The 16,391-nt window shown below is 44.6% G+C and overlaps 1 protein-coding gene across 1 annotated transcript; it reads right to left on the bottom strand.

The window, feature by feature from the left end:
- Positions 1–5,142: 5,142 nt before the first annotated feature.
- On the bottom strand, positions 5,143–7,307 carry LOC143940602 (dnaJ homolog subfamily C member 27-A). The gene has a single exon (XM_077462129.1). The coding sequence runs from the start codon at positions 7,163–7,165 to the stop codon at positions 6,344–6,346; it is 822 nt and encodes a 273-aa protein (XP_077318255.1). The 5' UTR covers positions 7,166–7,307; the 3' UTR covers positions 5,143–6,343.
- Positions 7,308–16,391: the final 9,084 nt, after the last annotated feature.

Genomic DNA, 16,391 nt, shown 5'->3' with positions numbered 1-16,391 from the left:
GTGCTTTACTGCCAGTTTAACATCATATAGATCTGTGTGCGTTAGTGCCAGTTTAATGCCATATAGTTCTATGTGCGTTACTGCCAGTTTAATGCCATGTACTTCTGTGTGTGTTAATGCCAGTTTAACACCATATAGTTCTGTGTGCGTTACTGCCAGTTCACCGCTATTTACTTCTTTGTGCATTACTGCCAGTTTAACACCATATAGTTTTGCATGCATTACTGCCACTGTAATGCCATATACATCTTTGTGCGTTACTGCCAGTTTAACACCACATAGTTCTGTGTGTGCGTTACTGCCAGTTTAACGCCATATAGTTCTGTGTGCGTTACTGCTAGTTTAACGCCATTTACTTCTGTATACGTTACTGCCAGTTTAACGCCATATCGTTTTGTGTGCACTACTGCCAGTTTAACACCATATAGTTTTGCGTGCGTTACTGCCAGTTTAACGCCATATAGATCTGTGTGCGTTACTGCCAGTTTAATGCCATATAGTTCTATGTGCGTTACTGCCAGTTTACCGCCATTTACTTCAGTGTACGTTACTGCCAGTTTAACACCATATAGTTCTGTGTGCGTTACTGCCAGTTTACCGCCATTTACTTCTTTGTGCATTACTGCCAGTTTAACACCATATAGTTTTGCTTGCGTTACTGGCAGTTTAATGCCATCTAGTTCTTTGTGTGTTACTGCCAGTTTAATGCCATATTGTTCTTTGTGCTTTACTGCCAGTTTAACGCCATATAGTTTTGTGTGCGTTACTGCCAGTTTAATGCCATTTTCTTCTGTGTGCGTTACTGCCAGTTTTTTTTTTTTTTTTGAAAGGTAAATATTTTATGCCTATTAAAAACACAAAATATACAAAGCAACAGGTACAAAATAAACAATATTTAAAAGATAAAACCATATTTAAACAATCCAAAAAAAACAGCTTCATCGATCTCTCCTTGGTGGGTTTCTTATTAAAGCTCCATTCACACTTGTTACTCCAAAGCTGCATGAATTCCATTGAAACTTTAGATAGGTGCGACTTTGGCTGTTGACTTTGCTGCACTACTGTCGCATTGATACCGTTAAAATGCAATTTTCACGCAACATTTCAGAGTTTACATCACAGTCTATGGCACCCAAGTTGCATGAAGGGTCGCAAAGTAGTGCAGGAACCTACTTTAAGTTGCATAGATTTGAACGGCTTCCACTGAAACACATGGGCTGCGACTTGAGGTGTCCAAAGTCCCATGACAAGTCTTACAAGTGTGAATGGAGTCTCACAGCTGTGTAAATTATTCAGAATTTGTAATTGAAATGACTGATTTGAGAGCACATGGCACTAAATAAATGGTACAGAGTAGTGCTTACTTATTCACAGGCCGAAACTGAAGTTCATTTCTGCTTGACACCAATGATATGGAATGCCAGTAAATGGAGTATAAGCATTTCACTATTTGCAATTCGCAAAGAAGGTCATAAAGTTACCTTAGAGATCATGCCTTATCATTAATTGCTGGTTACTCAGTCCTAAAAGATGGAAATATCTGAATACCTTAAATGTTATTATTAAAATGGTTTGTTTCACTCATTTACAGTACATTCCCCTTGTGGTTAGGGAGGAGAGATCTAACCCCTATCTTGACCAGCGGTCATTGATGCCTAGACGGCCTGGCAAATTTAGCAGCGTCATGCGTCAGTTAACGTGACAATAAATATTTGACTAATTTGTCTTCCTAAATAATTTTTATATTTAATATATATATATATATATATATATATATATATATATATATATATATATATATATATATATATATATATATACATATATATATCTCAAGACTTTTGGTACATGTTTAATAATAACTCTCTTATATTTTATTTTAATACTTTGATTGTATCTGACAATTACAGTATTAAACAGAGGCACACTGCAGTGCCATCTGTAGGTTGAAGGTTTATTTCATCAATGAATCCATCAGCCTGATCACTATGTCACTAATGATAGACAACTAATTGCCAGTGACAGCAGAGTTTGAGAGGTAGCTCCGGGCACAATGTCCACTGTTGGCTCTCAAATGGTGCACCTTTATTAATGTACAGTGTTCCTGGCCCTTGGTATTGTGCTGATGAACAATAATATAGGGACTGCAGACGGAAAGGGGGTAAAAGAGCAAACTTTATTTAGATACAGCAGGGAAGTGACTAATCCTTATTAGCCTGTAATTGTCCGCCACTGGATGGGGTTCCTCGCACTTCATGTCCAGTGAACAAGTACTAAGGACACACACAAGGTTATAATCTTGTCACAGCATCGAACCTGTACCCACTTTGCAAAAAACTATAAAAAGAAACTGTTTTGCTGGAGTAACGCTTTCTGGTAGACATCTAATCCAGGACAGCAGACAAAACGTCTACATCAGGGTTCACTAAATGGCGGACCACGTTCGGTCCAGACCCAGACCGAGCAACAGTCCTATCCAGATCGCAGCCATGCTACTTTTCAGCCTGGGTGTTCTCCCTCGGGATCCCGCCACCACACGCACAGCAGGCGGGGGTGAGAGGTGCTGCAGACCGGAACAAAAAGCAGGAGTCATTTCATATTAACAAGTCGGTATTCACCCGTTTGTTAACCTTATAAGTTGGGCTGCTCCTGCTCTCTGCCCCGATCCGCAGCACCTCCCATCCCCGCCCGATCGGAGCACGACAACGGGAGACCCAAGAGAGAACACACAGATTCTATGTGCCTCTGCCCTGGTAGGACTGTGAAGGGGAGGCTGCAAATGAAAGGGGCACCATGATGTAAAAGAGGATAAAGGGGCTATGATTGCAAGGGGCCCGGTAATGTGTAAAAGGGGCAAGGTAAGGTGTAAAAGGGGCACTGAAATGTGTAAAGGGGGCTTTGTGGTGTGTAAAGGAGGTACTATATAATGTGAAAGGGAATTGATACGGTTGAACTGCTTTAAAGGGGTGGCTGTGATGTAAAGTGGAGTGGAACTGTGATTTAAAAGGGGGGTGGGGCGATTTGAAGGGAGAGCTAAGGACAGTGTTGTAAAGAGGGCACTATGATGTAAAGGTTAGTCTGAAGACACTGATGTGCAGGGGGGACTGTTATGTGAAGGACAACTGAGGACACTTTTGAAGTGCTTTAAAGGGGGACTGTGATGTAAAGGGGGACAGTGGACACTGGTGTAAAGGGGGGGGGGTTGTGGACAGTGATGCAAAGAGGGTGCCGAAATATGAAGGATGGGCTGAAGACACGGATGTATGGGGGGGGGCGGTTATGTAAAGGTGGGGCTGAGGGCGCTTTTGTAAAGAGGGGGACTGATGTGAAGGGTAGGCTGAAGACACTGATGTACAGGGGAGACTGATGTAAAGGGGGGCTGAGGACACTAATGTAAAGAGGGGGACAGTGATGTGAAGGGTAGGCTGAAGACATTGATGTACAGGGGGGACTGTCGTGTAAAGGTGGGACTGTGATGTGAAGGGGGGCTGAGGGCACTTTTGTAAAGAGGGGGACTGTGATGTGAAGGGTAGGCTGAAGACATTCATGTACAGGGGGGACTGTGATGTGAAGGGTAGGCTGAAGACAATGATGAATGGGGGGGGGGGACTGTCATGTAAAGGTGGGACTGTGATGTAAAGGGGGGATGAGGGCACTTTTGTAAAGAGGGGGGACTGTGATGTGAAGGGTAGGCTGAAGACATTCATGTACAGGGGGGACTGTGATGTGAAGGGGGGCTGAGGACACTGATGTAAAGAGGGGGACTGTGTTGTGAAGGGTAGGCTGAGGACACTGATGTACAGGGGGGGATGTAAAAGGGGGCTTTGAAGTGTTATAGAGCAGACCTCTACTGGAAAATATTACCAAGTGGTCCTCTGTAAATTTTAATTCAAGAGGCTTGGCCTACATCTAAAATGCAATTAAATAAATATAGTCCATATAGTCCCATAAAAAATGGCAGATCTGCTTCCAATTAATTTAGCACGCTCCTAATTTTCATTATGGATATTCCGTTACCATGTCAGAAAATTGCTTACCAGACAGGTCAAACCTGACTTTCATCAAGGTCTACAAAAAGCATAGCTCCACCAATAACAGGCACCACTCATTCAGGTATTGTTATAGGGTACCGGTATTCATCTCTACCCGTCTTGGATTTTTTTTCTGCCCCATTCTAGCATTCTACAGTCTCCTCTACTCCCTGCACTTCTGTTCAGGCTTTGAGTAAAGCCTTGTACACAAGGACCGAAAAATCGGTCGAAATTAGCAGGAATCAGACAACTTTTACCCAGCGTACAGAGCTGTCTGTTCTACAGAAGCCGATCTCACAACAGAAGATCATTTTTATATTTAAGAATATATTTATGTTTATATATAGAGTTTTCTGGTACACAGTTAATAAAAACGCTTCTCTTATATTATATTTTAATACTTTGATTGTATATTACAATTACAGTATTGAACAGCAGCACACTGGTGCCATCTGTAAGCTGAAGGATTATTTTGTTAATGAATTCTCCTTTCTGGGTGATTTTTTTTTTTTTACTGTTAAAGACCAATTCTGGCTCAAACCTTCTCATTTTGGGTAAGGAAGAGTCGTCAGGTTTTTATCTCCATCTCGCCAGGAAGTCCCATACCACAAAAAAAAACAACCCAAAAAATTGCTCCTACTCTAATAAAAAAGATTCCTTTACAACCCTTACTCCCTTGTCCAATGATGACCGGACTTTTTAAAAAGTCAAAGCTTCTGAATGTGAAATGTGAGTTTTTGGTTGAAGACTTGAACATGTTCTTTAAACCTCAAAGTTAGTAGCAGTCGGTCACATTCTACTGGACTTTTTCTGTAATGTTGAAGACATTTCATAGCTTCTCCAAACCACTTGTTCAGTTCTACTGAGTGCCAGGAAAGCGTGTTTCTATTCACACAAGTAGCAGATAGGTTTCCAACCATGTCCCAGTTTGATGTAGAAGGCCTATGTTGTGCCTCTTGTAAACCAGTTATCTTATCTGTCCTTAAACCCATGCACCTTTTCTTTAAAAGTGGATATCTACCCAAAAATTAAAAAGGAGTATGTGCATACTTAAGATGTAACAACCTTTCCTATAAACTTTATATTTCAAAGCTTTGTAATTTTCCTACTATTTGTTGATTCTCTTTATGCATTTAATTACGACAACATTACATTGCTTTAGAATAGTGGTCTCCAGATGTAGCCATTTGCTTGACTTTATCCTTCCCTTGAGGTATTATTACATCCACTGACACAAACACCACATTACTATTCCTCCCAATGACACCATTGATAGGGAACAATTCTTTCCACTGATACCATTGATGGGGCACTACTCCTCCCAATGAAACCAATGATGGGGCAGTACTTCTCCCACTGAAAACAACGATGGGGCACTATTCCTTCCTTGGACACCAATGATGGGGGACGGTTCCTTTTATGGACACCAAACATGGGTCACTAACCTACCACTAACACCAATGATAGGGAACAATCCTTCCCACTGACACCAACGATGGGGCACCAATCTTCTCAATTACACCAACAATGGGACATTATTCCTACCAATGACACCAATAATGGGGCACCATTTCTCCCAATGACACCAACAATAGGACACCATTTCCCCCCCCAAGGACACCATTCCTCCCAATGGCACCAAAGATGTGGCATGGTTTACCTGCACTGACACCCGGACATCTTCTACTCCCACTGGCTAGACAGATTCTCCCCCCCCCCCCAGGTTTGAAGGGCGGTGAACTGGTCATGTGTTTAGAATGTTTGGAGACTCCTGCTTTAAACCAACAGTATAGTGCCTCAGCATTGTCGGCACCCAAAAGTACCTCCACCAAATGGTGCATTGTTGACGTCTGTGTTTTCCTCTAACAGACATGCATACTGATTTTGGTGGAAGCTTTGGCCCCTACAGCATCTACCTGGCTACACTTCTCTGTTACTCACAGAAAGACAACAAAATAACAAAAGCAAAAAAAAAAAAAATATGTAAATAAAAAAAAAACACCATAAAAATAAATTACCCAATGCTTGTGCTTCAACCACATTAAATGAAATGAGGGGAGGCAGACACCCCCCCCCCCCCCCCCCCCAAATGTGCATAATCCACACACTTGGCGAGTGTTAATGGAGGGAAGTCTAGATCGTGTCTGCATGCCATAAAAAGTGTAAGAAAACCAGCCAGTGTGTATCGTTCACAAGGTGAGGGCGCCCCCTGGGATACAATCATCTAGAGGGGATGATCCTGAAGGGGAGGAGCCTCAAGGTGACAGTCCTTTGACATCGGTGCCTCTGGGGGCAGAAAAGGGAACTTGGCTTTACTTTATGTTCTTCAGAAGAGCCGTGCGAGCGTTCACGAGGGCCTTAAAGGCATCTTCGCTTCCTGGTGCCACGCACTTGTCCGGGTGAAGGAGCACAGCCAGCTTGCGATATGCTTTATTCACTTCATCCCTTGTGGCACCCGGCTTCACACCCAGCATGTCCCAGCTGTCTTTGCTGTTTCGGATACGGCGTATAGAATCCGCCTGCTCTTTAGTAAATCCAACGTTGATGGATGACATGGGCCTCTTTCCTCCGTTGTCACATAAATCCACGATGCCAGAGTAGAAGGCCTGGAACATCTCATTAATCCCTTCTCCGCTCTGTGCTGAGGTCTCGAAGTACAGGAAGCCGCGGCTCTCCGCCCACAGCCGACCCTCACTTTCGTCCACGCAGCGATGCTTTGCGCAGTCAATCTTGTTCGCACAGACGGCAAAGACGACATTCTCAATGTTCCCCTGAGGGCCCAGCTCCTGCTTCATCTCTGCTAGCCAGGCATCCAGGCTATCGAAGGACTCTTTTAGGCCCACGTCATACACCAGAATCACACCCTGCGTGTCCTTATAGAATTCATTCCGTACCTCATAGAAGAAGGGGTGTCCTGCCATATCAAATATATTGACCTTAATTTCTCGATCTCTGATTTGTACTTTTGTGACACCGTAATCGATTCCGATGGTGGCCTGGTACTTGGGGACAAATCTTTTTTCACAGTAACGCTTAATGATGCAACTCTTGCCTACTTCAGCATTGCCCATACTGATGACTTTAATCCGCAGCGCCTTGCGGCTCTCCTTCCTCTTCTGCAGGTTGGCCTCCATGTCGTGTTCAGGATCGCAGTGACAGCAGTGTGAGGGCGACGGGAGACACACACAGCATAGGGACTCCGCACACCGCTCTCACGGTTCCCCTCGGCCGGTCCGCTCTCCCCCTCCGCTCTCCTCCATGTCAAACCAACCGGAGCTCCCCCGCGTTACTGCCAGTTTAACGCCATATTGTTTTGTGCGCGTTACTTGTAGTTTAACGCCACATAGTTTTGCGTGCGTTACTGCCAGTTTAACACCATTTACTTCTGCGTGTATTACTGCCAGTTTAATGCCATATAGTTGTGTGTGTGTGTTACTGCCAGTTTAACGCCATATAGTTCTGTGTGCGTAACTACAAGTTTAATGCCATATAGTTCTGTGTGCGTTACTTCCAGTTTAACGCCATGTAGTTCTGTGTGGGTTACTGCCAGTTTAACACCACTTACTTCTGTGTGCGTTACTGCCAGTTTAATGCCATATAGTTTCGCGTGCGTTACTGCCAGTTTAACGCCATATAGTTCTGTGTGAATTACTGCCAGTTTAAGAAAAAAATACATTCCCTGCTACCCACATGCCCAGTGTATGAATGCTACTACTTTTCACATAAGGCTGTTCCATCTCTCTATCATCACATGGAAGGGAATGTTCTGGCATCATTGGGCAAGGCAGTCAGCCATAAAATCCACTTTACTGCTGACATATGGTCCAGCAAGCATGGGCAGGGAAGATATATTTTATTCACAGTAAACTGGGTAACACTGTTTGCAACTCAAAAGGATGCAGGACAGGGCTCGTGCTGCATCTTGTTGTGACCCCATGTCTCCATACAGCTGGGTGGGGATGATGCCAGACCTATGAGCTCTCTGCAGAATTGTCCTATGAACATCAGATACCCCTAAAGCTCCATACACACTATCAGATTATCTGCTGATTTTTTCCATCAGATTTACCAAAACCATATAATATGAGGTCAAACCTTAGGGGTTTCAATGTGTATGCAATCAGGCAGGCCCTTGTACTACATGGTTTTGGTAAACCTGAAGGAAAAAATCAGCAGACAATCTGATAGTGTGTATGGGGCTTTAGCGTTTAAGGGGCTATTCCCAGAGTCAGGCTAAAAGGTGCCATGCATTGTTCAGCTGGTGTATTTAGGGGACAGGAACCACACCAGAGCAGAGATTCTTGCAGCTCTGCAGGGACAGGCCCAGAGGTGGTTCACACCATGCCAGCTGGAGCCAGGAATGGTGGTGTCCGATAATGGCTTAAACCTCCTGTCCACCCTTAGACAGGGAAGGTTGACACATATGCCATGCCTGGCACATGTCCTCAATTTGGTGAAGCAGTGTTTCCTAAGAACGTACCCAGGCCAGAAGAGTCTATAGATATTTCAGGATGTCAAACACAGCCAGTACTCAGTTGGCTGATATTCAGTGGGAATTCTGCCTGTCTGTAAACCGCCTGGTTTGTGACATGCCCACCAGGTGGAACTTAACTTTGGGAATGCTGCAGCCTCTATACAAGCAGCAGAGGGCCATCAATGGGTACCTGTGCCAGTCTGGCACAAAGACAGGCTTAGACCACCTCAGCTTTTTTTCCCTATGCCAATGGGTGATCATTAAGGAGGAGGCCACAAGGATGGTGAGAAGTGACAGTGCATGCATCAGTGACACAATCCCTGTTGTGTTCCTGCTGAAACAGACTCTGCATGGCATTATGGACAGGGCACTGGAAGCACAGCTGCAGGCGGAAGAGGAGGACTTCCTTTCCTCTCAAGGCCCACTTTATCCAGACACCATCATTCCTATGTCACAGAACACACAGGAGGAGAGAGGGGAGGGGGATGAGGAGGAGGATTCTGGCACTTTCATAGGCTTCGGAAAAGAGGAAGACATGCGTTAATCTGTAAGTGATGGCTTTCCAACCCCAGGACCCTTGGGAGTAGTACATGGCTGGGAGGAGGAAGTTCCAGATGCTGTCATCCTGAGTGACTCTGAGGAGTCTGCTTCTCAAGTCTCGGCAAATTTGAGGAGCATGGGCAACCTCATGCTTCAAAGCCTGCGAAAAAAGTTAGTGGCATAAAGGAGAAGGATGATTACTGGTTTGCAACCCTCCTTGACCACCATTATAAGGGGAAGATCTCAGAACTTAGCCCATCCCCACAGAGAGTGCAGAAGATAAAATCTCTTGAGGACACGTTAAAGAGGATTTTATTGAACATTTTTCCTGACCCCAGTAGGTTTGAGTGTTCTGTTGGTCAAGAGAGGAGCGTTGGAGCAGGCGTCCACCTAATTGAGGCATTTCGTACATTTTTTTAGTCCTCGCCCCCCCAGGACTGTCAGCTTCTACATCCTATCGGCAGCATCTGCATTACATGGTGAAAAATTACCTCAGGCCAAAACAGAGATGGTGAGCTTTCCAGCTGAAGATCCAGTAACTTACTGGGTCATGAGAATAGACCACTGGCCAGAACTTGCCCAGTATGCTATTGAGTTGTTGGACTACCGTGCATCCAGCATGCTTTCAGAATGGGTATTCAGTGCTCCTGGAGGTTTCATTACTGATCATAGAACACGTCTGTCCACAGACGCCGTGGACCGTTTGACTTTTATAAAAATTAATCAGTCCTGGATTACCAGCTATGAAGCCCCTGATGCTGATGTCACTGATTAAGTCTTTTTAGGATGTGGAATCTCTGCAAGACTTTGAGGCTGCCTGTCTTTGAGGGCGTTCAATCATTTAATCTGGAAGAATGTTTTTGGTATAGGTTTCATAAGCACAATTAACACCCAAGGACCAATTTTTTAGCACCTGTTTGACAGGTGCATATCATTGCAATTTTTTACAGCTAGGTCAATGCTTGCTTTCATCAAGATTAGCCCTATAGGGTTACCATGGGAAGGCACCACCGACACCCAAAGAGTAATTTTTCTGCACCTGTTTGACAGGTGCATATCATTGAAATTTTTTACAGCAAGGCCAATTCTTGCTTTCATCAAAATGACCTCTATAGGGTTATGGTGGGAGGGTGCCACAGACACCCAAAGACCAATTTTTAAGCACCCGTTAAAAAAATGTATCCAAAAAAATCTCTAATCAGACATGTGCAGGGTGAAAAAAATTGTTTAGTTTAATTTTGTTTAGATTTGTTATTTAACTAAATTAGTTTAGTTAAATTTGTTGCATTTGTTACATTCATTTTCGAGATTTCTTTAGTTTCGTATTCAAATTAAAAAAAATTTGACTGCATTCGAAAAAATTCAACCGCATTAGATTTTTTTTACCAAATTTGAAAAAGTAAACTATGTACCGTATATACTCGAGTATAAGCCGAGATTTTCAGCCTCTTTTTTGAGGCTGAAAGTGCCCCCCTCGGCTTATACTCGAGTCATCGCTGTCTGCCCGCTCGATCAGCGTGTCGAGCAGACAGACAGCGGCCATTCTAGAATTCAAAAGCCGCGCCTCCGGCTCCGCCTTCGCCTGTGATAGGCGGAACACTGAATTTCCCAGCAGCCTGTGTTCCGCCTATCACGGGCATCGTCTCATCCTCGTACTACGGACGAGGATGAGACGATGCCCGTGATAGGCGGAACACAGGCTGCTGGGAAATTGAGTGTTCCGCCTATCACGGACATCCGATAGGCGGAACAGCAGTCAGTGGGAAATTGAGTGTTCCGCCTATCACCGACGGAGGCGCGGCTTTTGAATCCTAGAATGGCCGCCGACGAAGAGCTGAAGGACGGAGGCTCGGCTCGGGACGGGACGGGCCGGGCCGGGCCGGGACGGGACGCAGGCTGGACGGGACGCAGGCTGGACGGGACGCAGGCTGGACGGGACGCAGGCTGGACGGGACGCAGGCTGGACGGACACAGGCAGGCTGGACACAGGTAGGCTGCACGGACACACACACACACACACACACACACACACACACACACACACACACACACACACACGGATGCATGGACACACACACAGAGGGATGGATGGACCCACAGGGATGGACGGACACACAGGGATGGACAGGCATGTCTCACCCTCGGCTTATACACGAGTCAATAATTTTTTCCAGTTTTTTGGGGGTAAATTGGGGGCCTCGGCTTATATTCGGGTCGGCCTATACTCGAGTATATACGGTATAACCATTTTGCGAAATTCGAAACTCGTATGAAATTAATTGAATGAAATTGAATTTGAATAGAAAAGATTAGAATAGAATCGAAAATACTAGAAAAGAATAAAAAAAAGAATAGAAAAACAATAGCACAGAAAAAAAAATATTTTATATATATATATATATATATATATATAATATTTTTTTCTATTCTGTTATATTGTTTTTTCTATTCTAGTCTTTTCTATTAGAAGCTGATGTCATTCTATTTCATTCTATTACTATATAACCATTTTCCAAAATTTGAATTTCGTATAGAATGAATTTGCATTTAAATAGAAAAGATTAGAAAAAAATAAAATTCTATTCGATTTTCATTCTATATGAAATTAGAATTTCGTAAAATAGTTATATATATATCTGTATGGATGTCACACCACTTCCTCAAACTCAACTTGTCCAAAACCAAACTTATAATATTTCCTCCCCCACGTGCCTCTTCCCCTGACCCTGCTCTGTCAAGAGCAATGGCACAACTATCCACCCATCCCCACATGTCAGCGTGCTAGGTATTATCCTGGACTCTGAACTCTCCTTTCAGCCCCACATCCAATCACTTTCCAGTGCTTGCCGCTTCAACCTCCGCAACATCTCTAAACTATGTCCCTTTCTAACCAATGAAACCAGCTCCTCTCTGAAGCTGTTAGATCGATTTTCTGTGTGAGAAGTGCCATGCTTCTGGAGGAAGGTTGTTCTGAACTTCTCCCCAATCTCTGCTAACCTGCCTACTCATTACCTGCCCACCAATACACAGACACAGTCCCCTCCTCTCCTGCATTACCACCTAAAGTGTCTGTGAGCTGCTGGGGCACTACAAGTCCCAGCATGCCAGGAGATGGGGCAGCAGTGTGTTTCTTTTATATATGTATACTGTGTGTCTATGTCTATGTGTATATGTATACTGTGTGTCTATGGGGGTTATTTACTAAAGGAAAATCCACTTTGCACTGCAAGTACACTTGGAAGAGCAGTCGCTGTAGATCCGATGGGGACATGCAAGGAAAATAAAAAACAGCATTTTAGATTGCACATTATTGGATGATAAAATTAGCAGAGCTTCCACTCATTTCAGATCTACCCCTTAGATTTAGAGCGACTGCACTTCCAAGTGTGCTTTCAAGTGCACTTACAGCACAAAGTGGATTTGCCTTTCGTAAATAACCCCCTATGTGTATATATGTTTACTGTGTGTCTGTCTATGTGTATATGTATACTGTGGGTCTATCAGTGGTGGTGCATCCATAAGGGGCACATGGGCGCTGCCCCCTCTCTCCTGGCACCACTCTATCACCATAGATAGATTCATGCATTGCATGAATCTATCTATAGTCGCCATTGACACCCCCTATTCAGGTGTCTGGACCCTTTTCGGGCGCTTGGCACCTGAATTACAGCGACGGGGGTATTTTTGGGAAACGCCCGATTAGAGCCATAGGCTCCAATAGGCACCCAGAAAGGTGAACAGCAGGCGCCATGCTGGGGGTTCACTATTCACTCAGCTGTGTGTTAGCAAAGTGAATTCCTTCGAATGAACCGCCTCTCAGCCAATCAAGTGCTCAGGTCTGTTATCTGTTGCCTGATTGGCTGAAGCATCAGGCGCTGTGATTACATGCCTGATAGAGGGCAGAAGAAGACATCGAGGATCGTGCAGGACACCACCGCTGACCGGGTGATGCACACTGGCAGCATTTGATGGGGCACAGTAGCAGCAATTGATGGGAACACTAGCAGCATTTGATGGGGCACAGTAGCGGCAATTGAGGGGCACAGTAGCGGCAATTGATGGGCACACTGGAAGCATTTGATGGGGCACAGTAATGGCAATTGATGAGCACACTGGCAGCATTTGATGGGGCACAGTAGCGGCAATTGATGGGCACACTGGCAGCATTTGATGGGGCACAGTAGCAGCAATTGATGGGAACACTGGCAGCATTTGATGGGACACAGTAGCAGCAATTGATGGGCACACTGCCAGCAATTGATAGCCACATCACCCGGTAACCTCGCCCATTGTCCCTATATAAGTCGCCGCACAACGCATCCCCGTCATTACGGCCAGAGACAGCATCAAGTCAACATCTCAAGGAAGAAATGAAGAAGAGAAGAGAGGGCGGCAGCGGTGGCGATGACAGAAGACCGGGCCATCGCTAGTAAAAGAGCTGGGAGAAGAAAGCGGAGGCCCGGCAAGACAAAGAACCGAAGAGGGGGATAAGACCCCTGAAGTCAGAAGAAGACCCCAGGCAGCAACGAAGAAGAAAGCTTGGCTCCTCCTCTAGTAAAAGAGCATGCAGAAGATAGTGGAGGAGTCCAGCGAGAAGACCCCTCAAGATGGAAGAAGACCCCCGGAGCTGTACAATAAATTATTTTAAAACCTTGTGTTGTGTTTTATTTACATTTTTTTCACCAGGTGAATGGGTAGGGGTACATTGTATCCTATACTCATTCACATAGGGTGGGGGCTGGTATCTGGGGACCCCCTTATTAAAGGGGGCTCCCGGATTCCGATAAGCCCCCCGCCAGCAGTCCCAGACAACCAACGGCCGGGGTTGTCGGGAAGAGGCCCTTGTCCTCATCAACATGGGGACAAGGTGCTTTGGGGGGGGCCGCAAGGCCCCCCTCCCCAAAGCATCCCCCCATGTTGAGGGCACACGGCCTGGTACGGCTCAGGAGAGGGGGGCGCTCGCTCGTCTTCGCCCCCTTTCCTGACCGGCTGGGCTGCGTGCTCGGATAAGGGTCTGATATGGACCTTGGGGGGGACCCCCACGTCATTTTTTCAGCGTCCATACCAGGTCCATACCAGGTGACGGGGCCAGCGAGGTGTCAATCTCACCGATGGAGGAGGTGACATTGACCTTCTTCGCTAGTCCCGGCTACCTGGAGCCGCGTTCAAAATGAACAAACTTTTCCCCGCGTGCGGGCAAGTCCGTTCATTTCAAAAGTCCGGCGGACTAACACACAGGCGGCTGGATTGTCTGCTGGACTTGCAGTCCGGTGGACAATTTTGAGTCAAAACTTCTTTCTAAGTCCGCCAGACTTTTGGGGGAAAAAAAGTCCGCTGGAGCCCACACATGGGCGGATTGTCTGGCGGACTCTGGTCCACCGGACCAAGTCCGCCAGATAGTCCGATCGTGTGTACGGGGCATAAGACTCACTTGCACAGTTGGCTCTAAGACTCATTTGCGCAGTTCAGGGCCTACAACAAGTGTATTTTTCTTTTTCTAACTTAAAGGCCTTTTCCTTCCAGCTGCCTGCCACTCCAAGCACTAAGGTGCAAAGGTGTGTGTAGGGGGACGCTGATAGAAGGTGATGCACTGGGGGGCTTTGCCATAAGGTAGCACTCTGCAGACTGTGATGTATAGGGAGAATGTTGGGACTTTGGTGTAAGGGAGGACTTTGATGTGAGCTTGGCACTCATCCTGACTGCTGTACTCTATATGTTTTGTTTGTGACTCCTGGCATGGCTGCCAACTGTAAGTCTGGAGGCCCCATAATATTCTATTGACCGCCCCTGTACCAAAATATATCAATCTCTTGTAATACCATTAATTGTAGCACTCTAATTGGGAGGTTGGGGACAGTACTAGGAACCAATTAGGCTCTGCAGCCATGCACCTATGCTAGAAGTGAACTTGCTAATAGCAGGAGAAACTAGTGTGAGCAAAGCGATGTCCTCACTGTGCTACTTCTCACCTATTCACTGCCAGCTCAACAAGCTGGCCTGTGTCTAGGTCCTGCTGTGGTGCTCTATTTGCACAGGAGGTCTCTGGTTGTAGAGAATTACAAATCCTTTAGCAGGTAATGTATAGGTGTTTCAACTGCATATTTAGCTGTTCAGCTTTAAGTTGCATTTGATGTAGTTTAGTGAAATTAATTCTAGCTATATATCACATAATCTGTTTGGTACGCCTGATTCCTGAAGTCACAGAGATGTTTACTGTGAACAGAAATGTATGTCTTGCTGTTTCACATGCCTTAAAAAATTCACTTAAAAAACTCAATATTAGCAATAAGAACTTTAACAGTTGGAGGGACCTGTTGCCCACAGCCATGCCCGGGTAAAACAAAAAGCCAAAGCAGGTAGCCTTTTTAATAGACTTTGTTCATTCAAATGGAAAAACTATGCATAACTAAACTAAAGCTGACCATACAATTGTAGATTTTTGAACAAATGAAAAATCTCACAAACAGTCGTATGAAAATTCTCAGTACATTCTTGACAAATATCGTTCAAAAGTACTTCAAAATTGTGTTTGTTTTTAACATTTGATTTTGGATACTTGTCACTGCAGTTGAAAACAAATGGTGATTTGACCCTACTAACAACTAGAAAATCAAATAAATTTAAAACAAAAAAATTGAATGAAATTCTACTAGTATATGACCCGCTTTACACGTTAATTTTCTAATTTGATAGGTGTAGATTTAAGTCTAAGATTAAGTTTTGAAGCACTCAAAAGATCAGAAGCAACAAAAGACCATGTCCTTAACTGCTGCCCAATGGAAATGAGAAAACAACTGTGATGAGCATGTGGAGAATGGCTCGCTAGCTATAATTCATCAGTAGATCTGACATTGGGTTTGCTCCAATAAACATAACAGCTGGGTTAACATGACTTTCATGTCATGAAATCCTCAATTAACTCGAAAATCCTCCATTGGGACATAGTACTAAAAAATAAAATCTACAGAGAAAAGTTATAAGTACCATACTTTGTCACATTTAAATTAACAGTCTGTGCCAAAAAACACACAGCAAACAGTATCAAGAATACCAAGGATGTAGATATTTAGATGCTTGCAATTGCTTTGCAGGGCATAATTTAGGGGGGGCCTGCACACATTTTAATATATATATATTTAACTGATGTACATTTAAATATACAGGTATATATACATTTCATTTTTTTTTGGGGGGGGGGGGGGGGCGCAAGCAAACTAAAAAATTCAGAAAAAAAACCCATAATTTTCAGCCTTACTGTGCCTATCAAATTCAGCCACTTTGCCCATCAAATGCAGCCAATGTGCCATCAATTACAGCCACTGCACCCAGCAAATGCAGCCACTGTG

Source organism: Lithobates pipiens, unplaced genomic scaffold, assembly GCF_037356315.1.
Source record: "Lithobates pipiens isolate NorthernLeopardFrog02 unplaced genomic scaffold, aLitPip1_a1.2 Scaffold_3, whole genome shotgun sequence".
NCBI classification, from domain to species: Eukaryota; Metazoa; Chordata; class Amphibia; order Anura; family Ranidae; genus Lithobates; species Lithobates pipiens.
The sequence above is the reverse complement of the archived record's forward strand: the minus strand, read 5'-3'. Positions and strand labels throughout refer to the sequence as shown.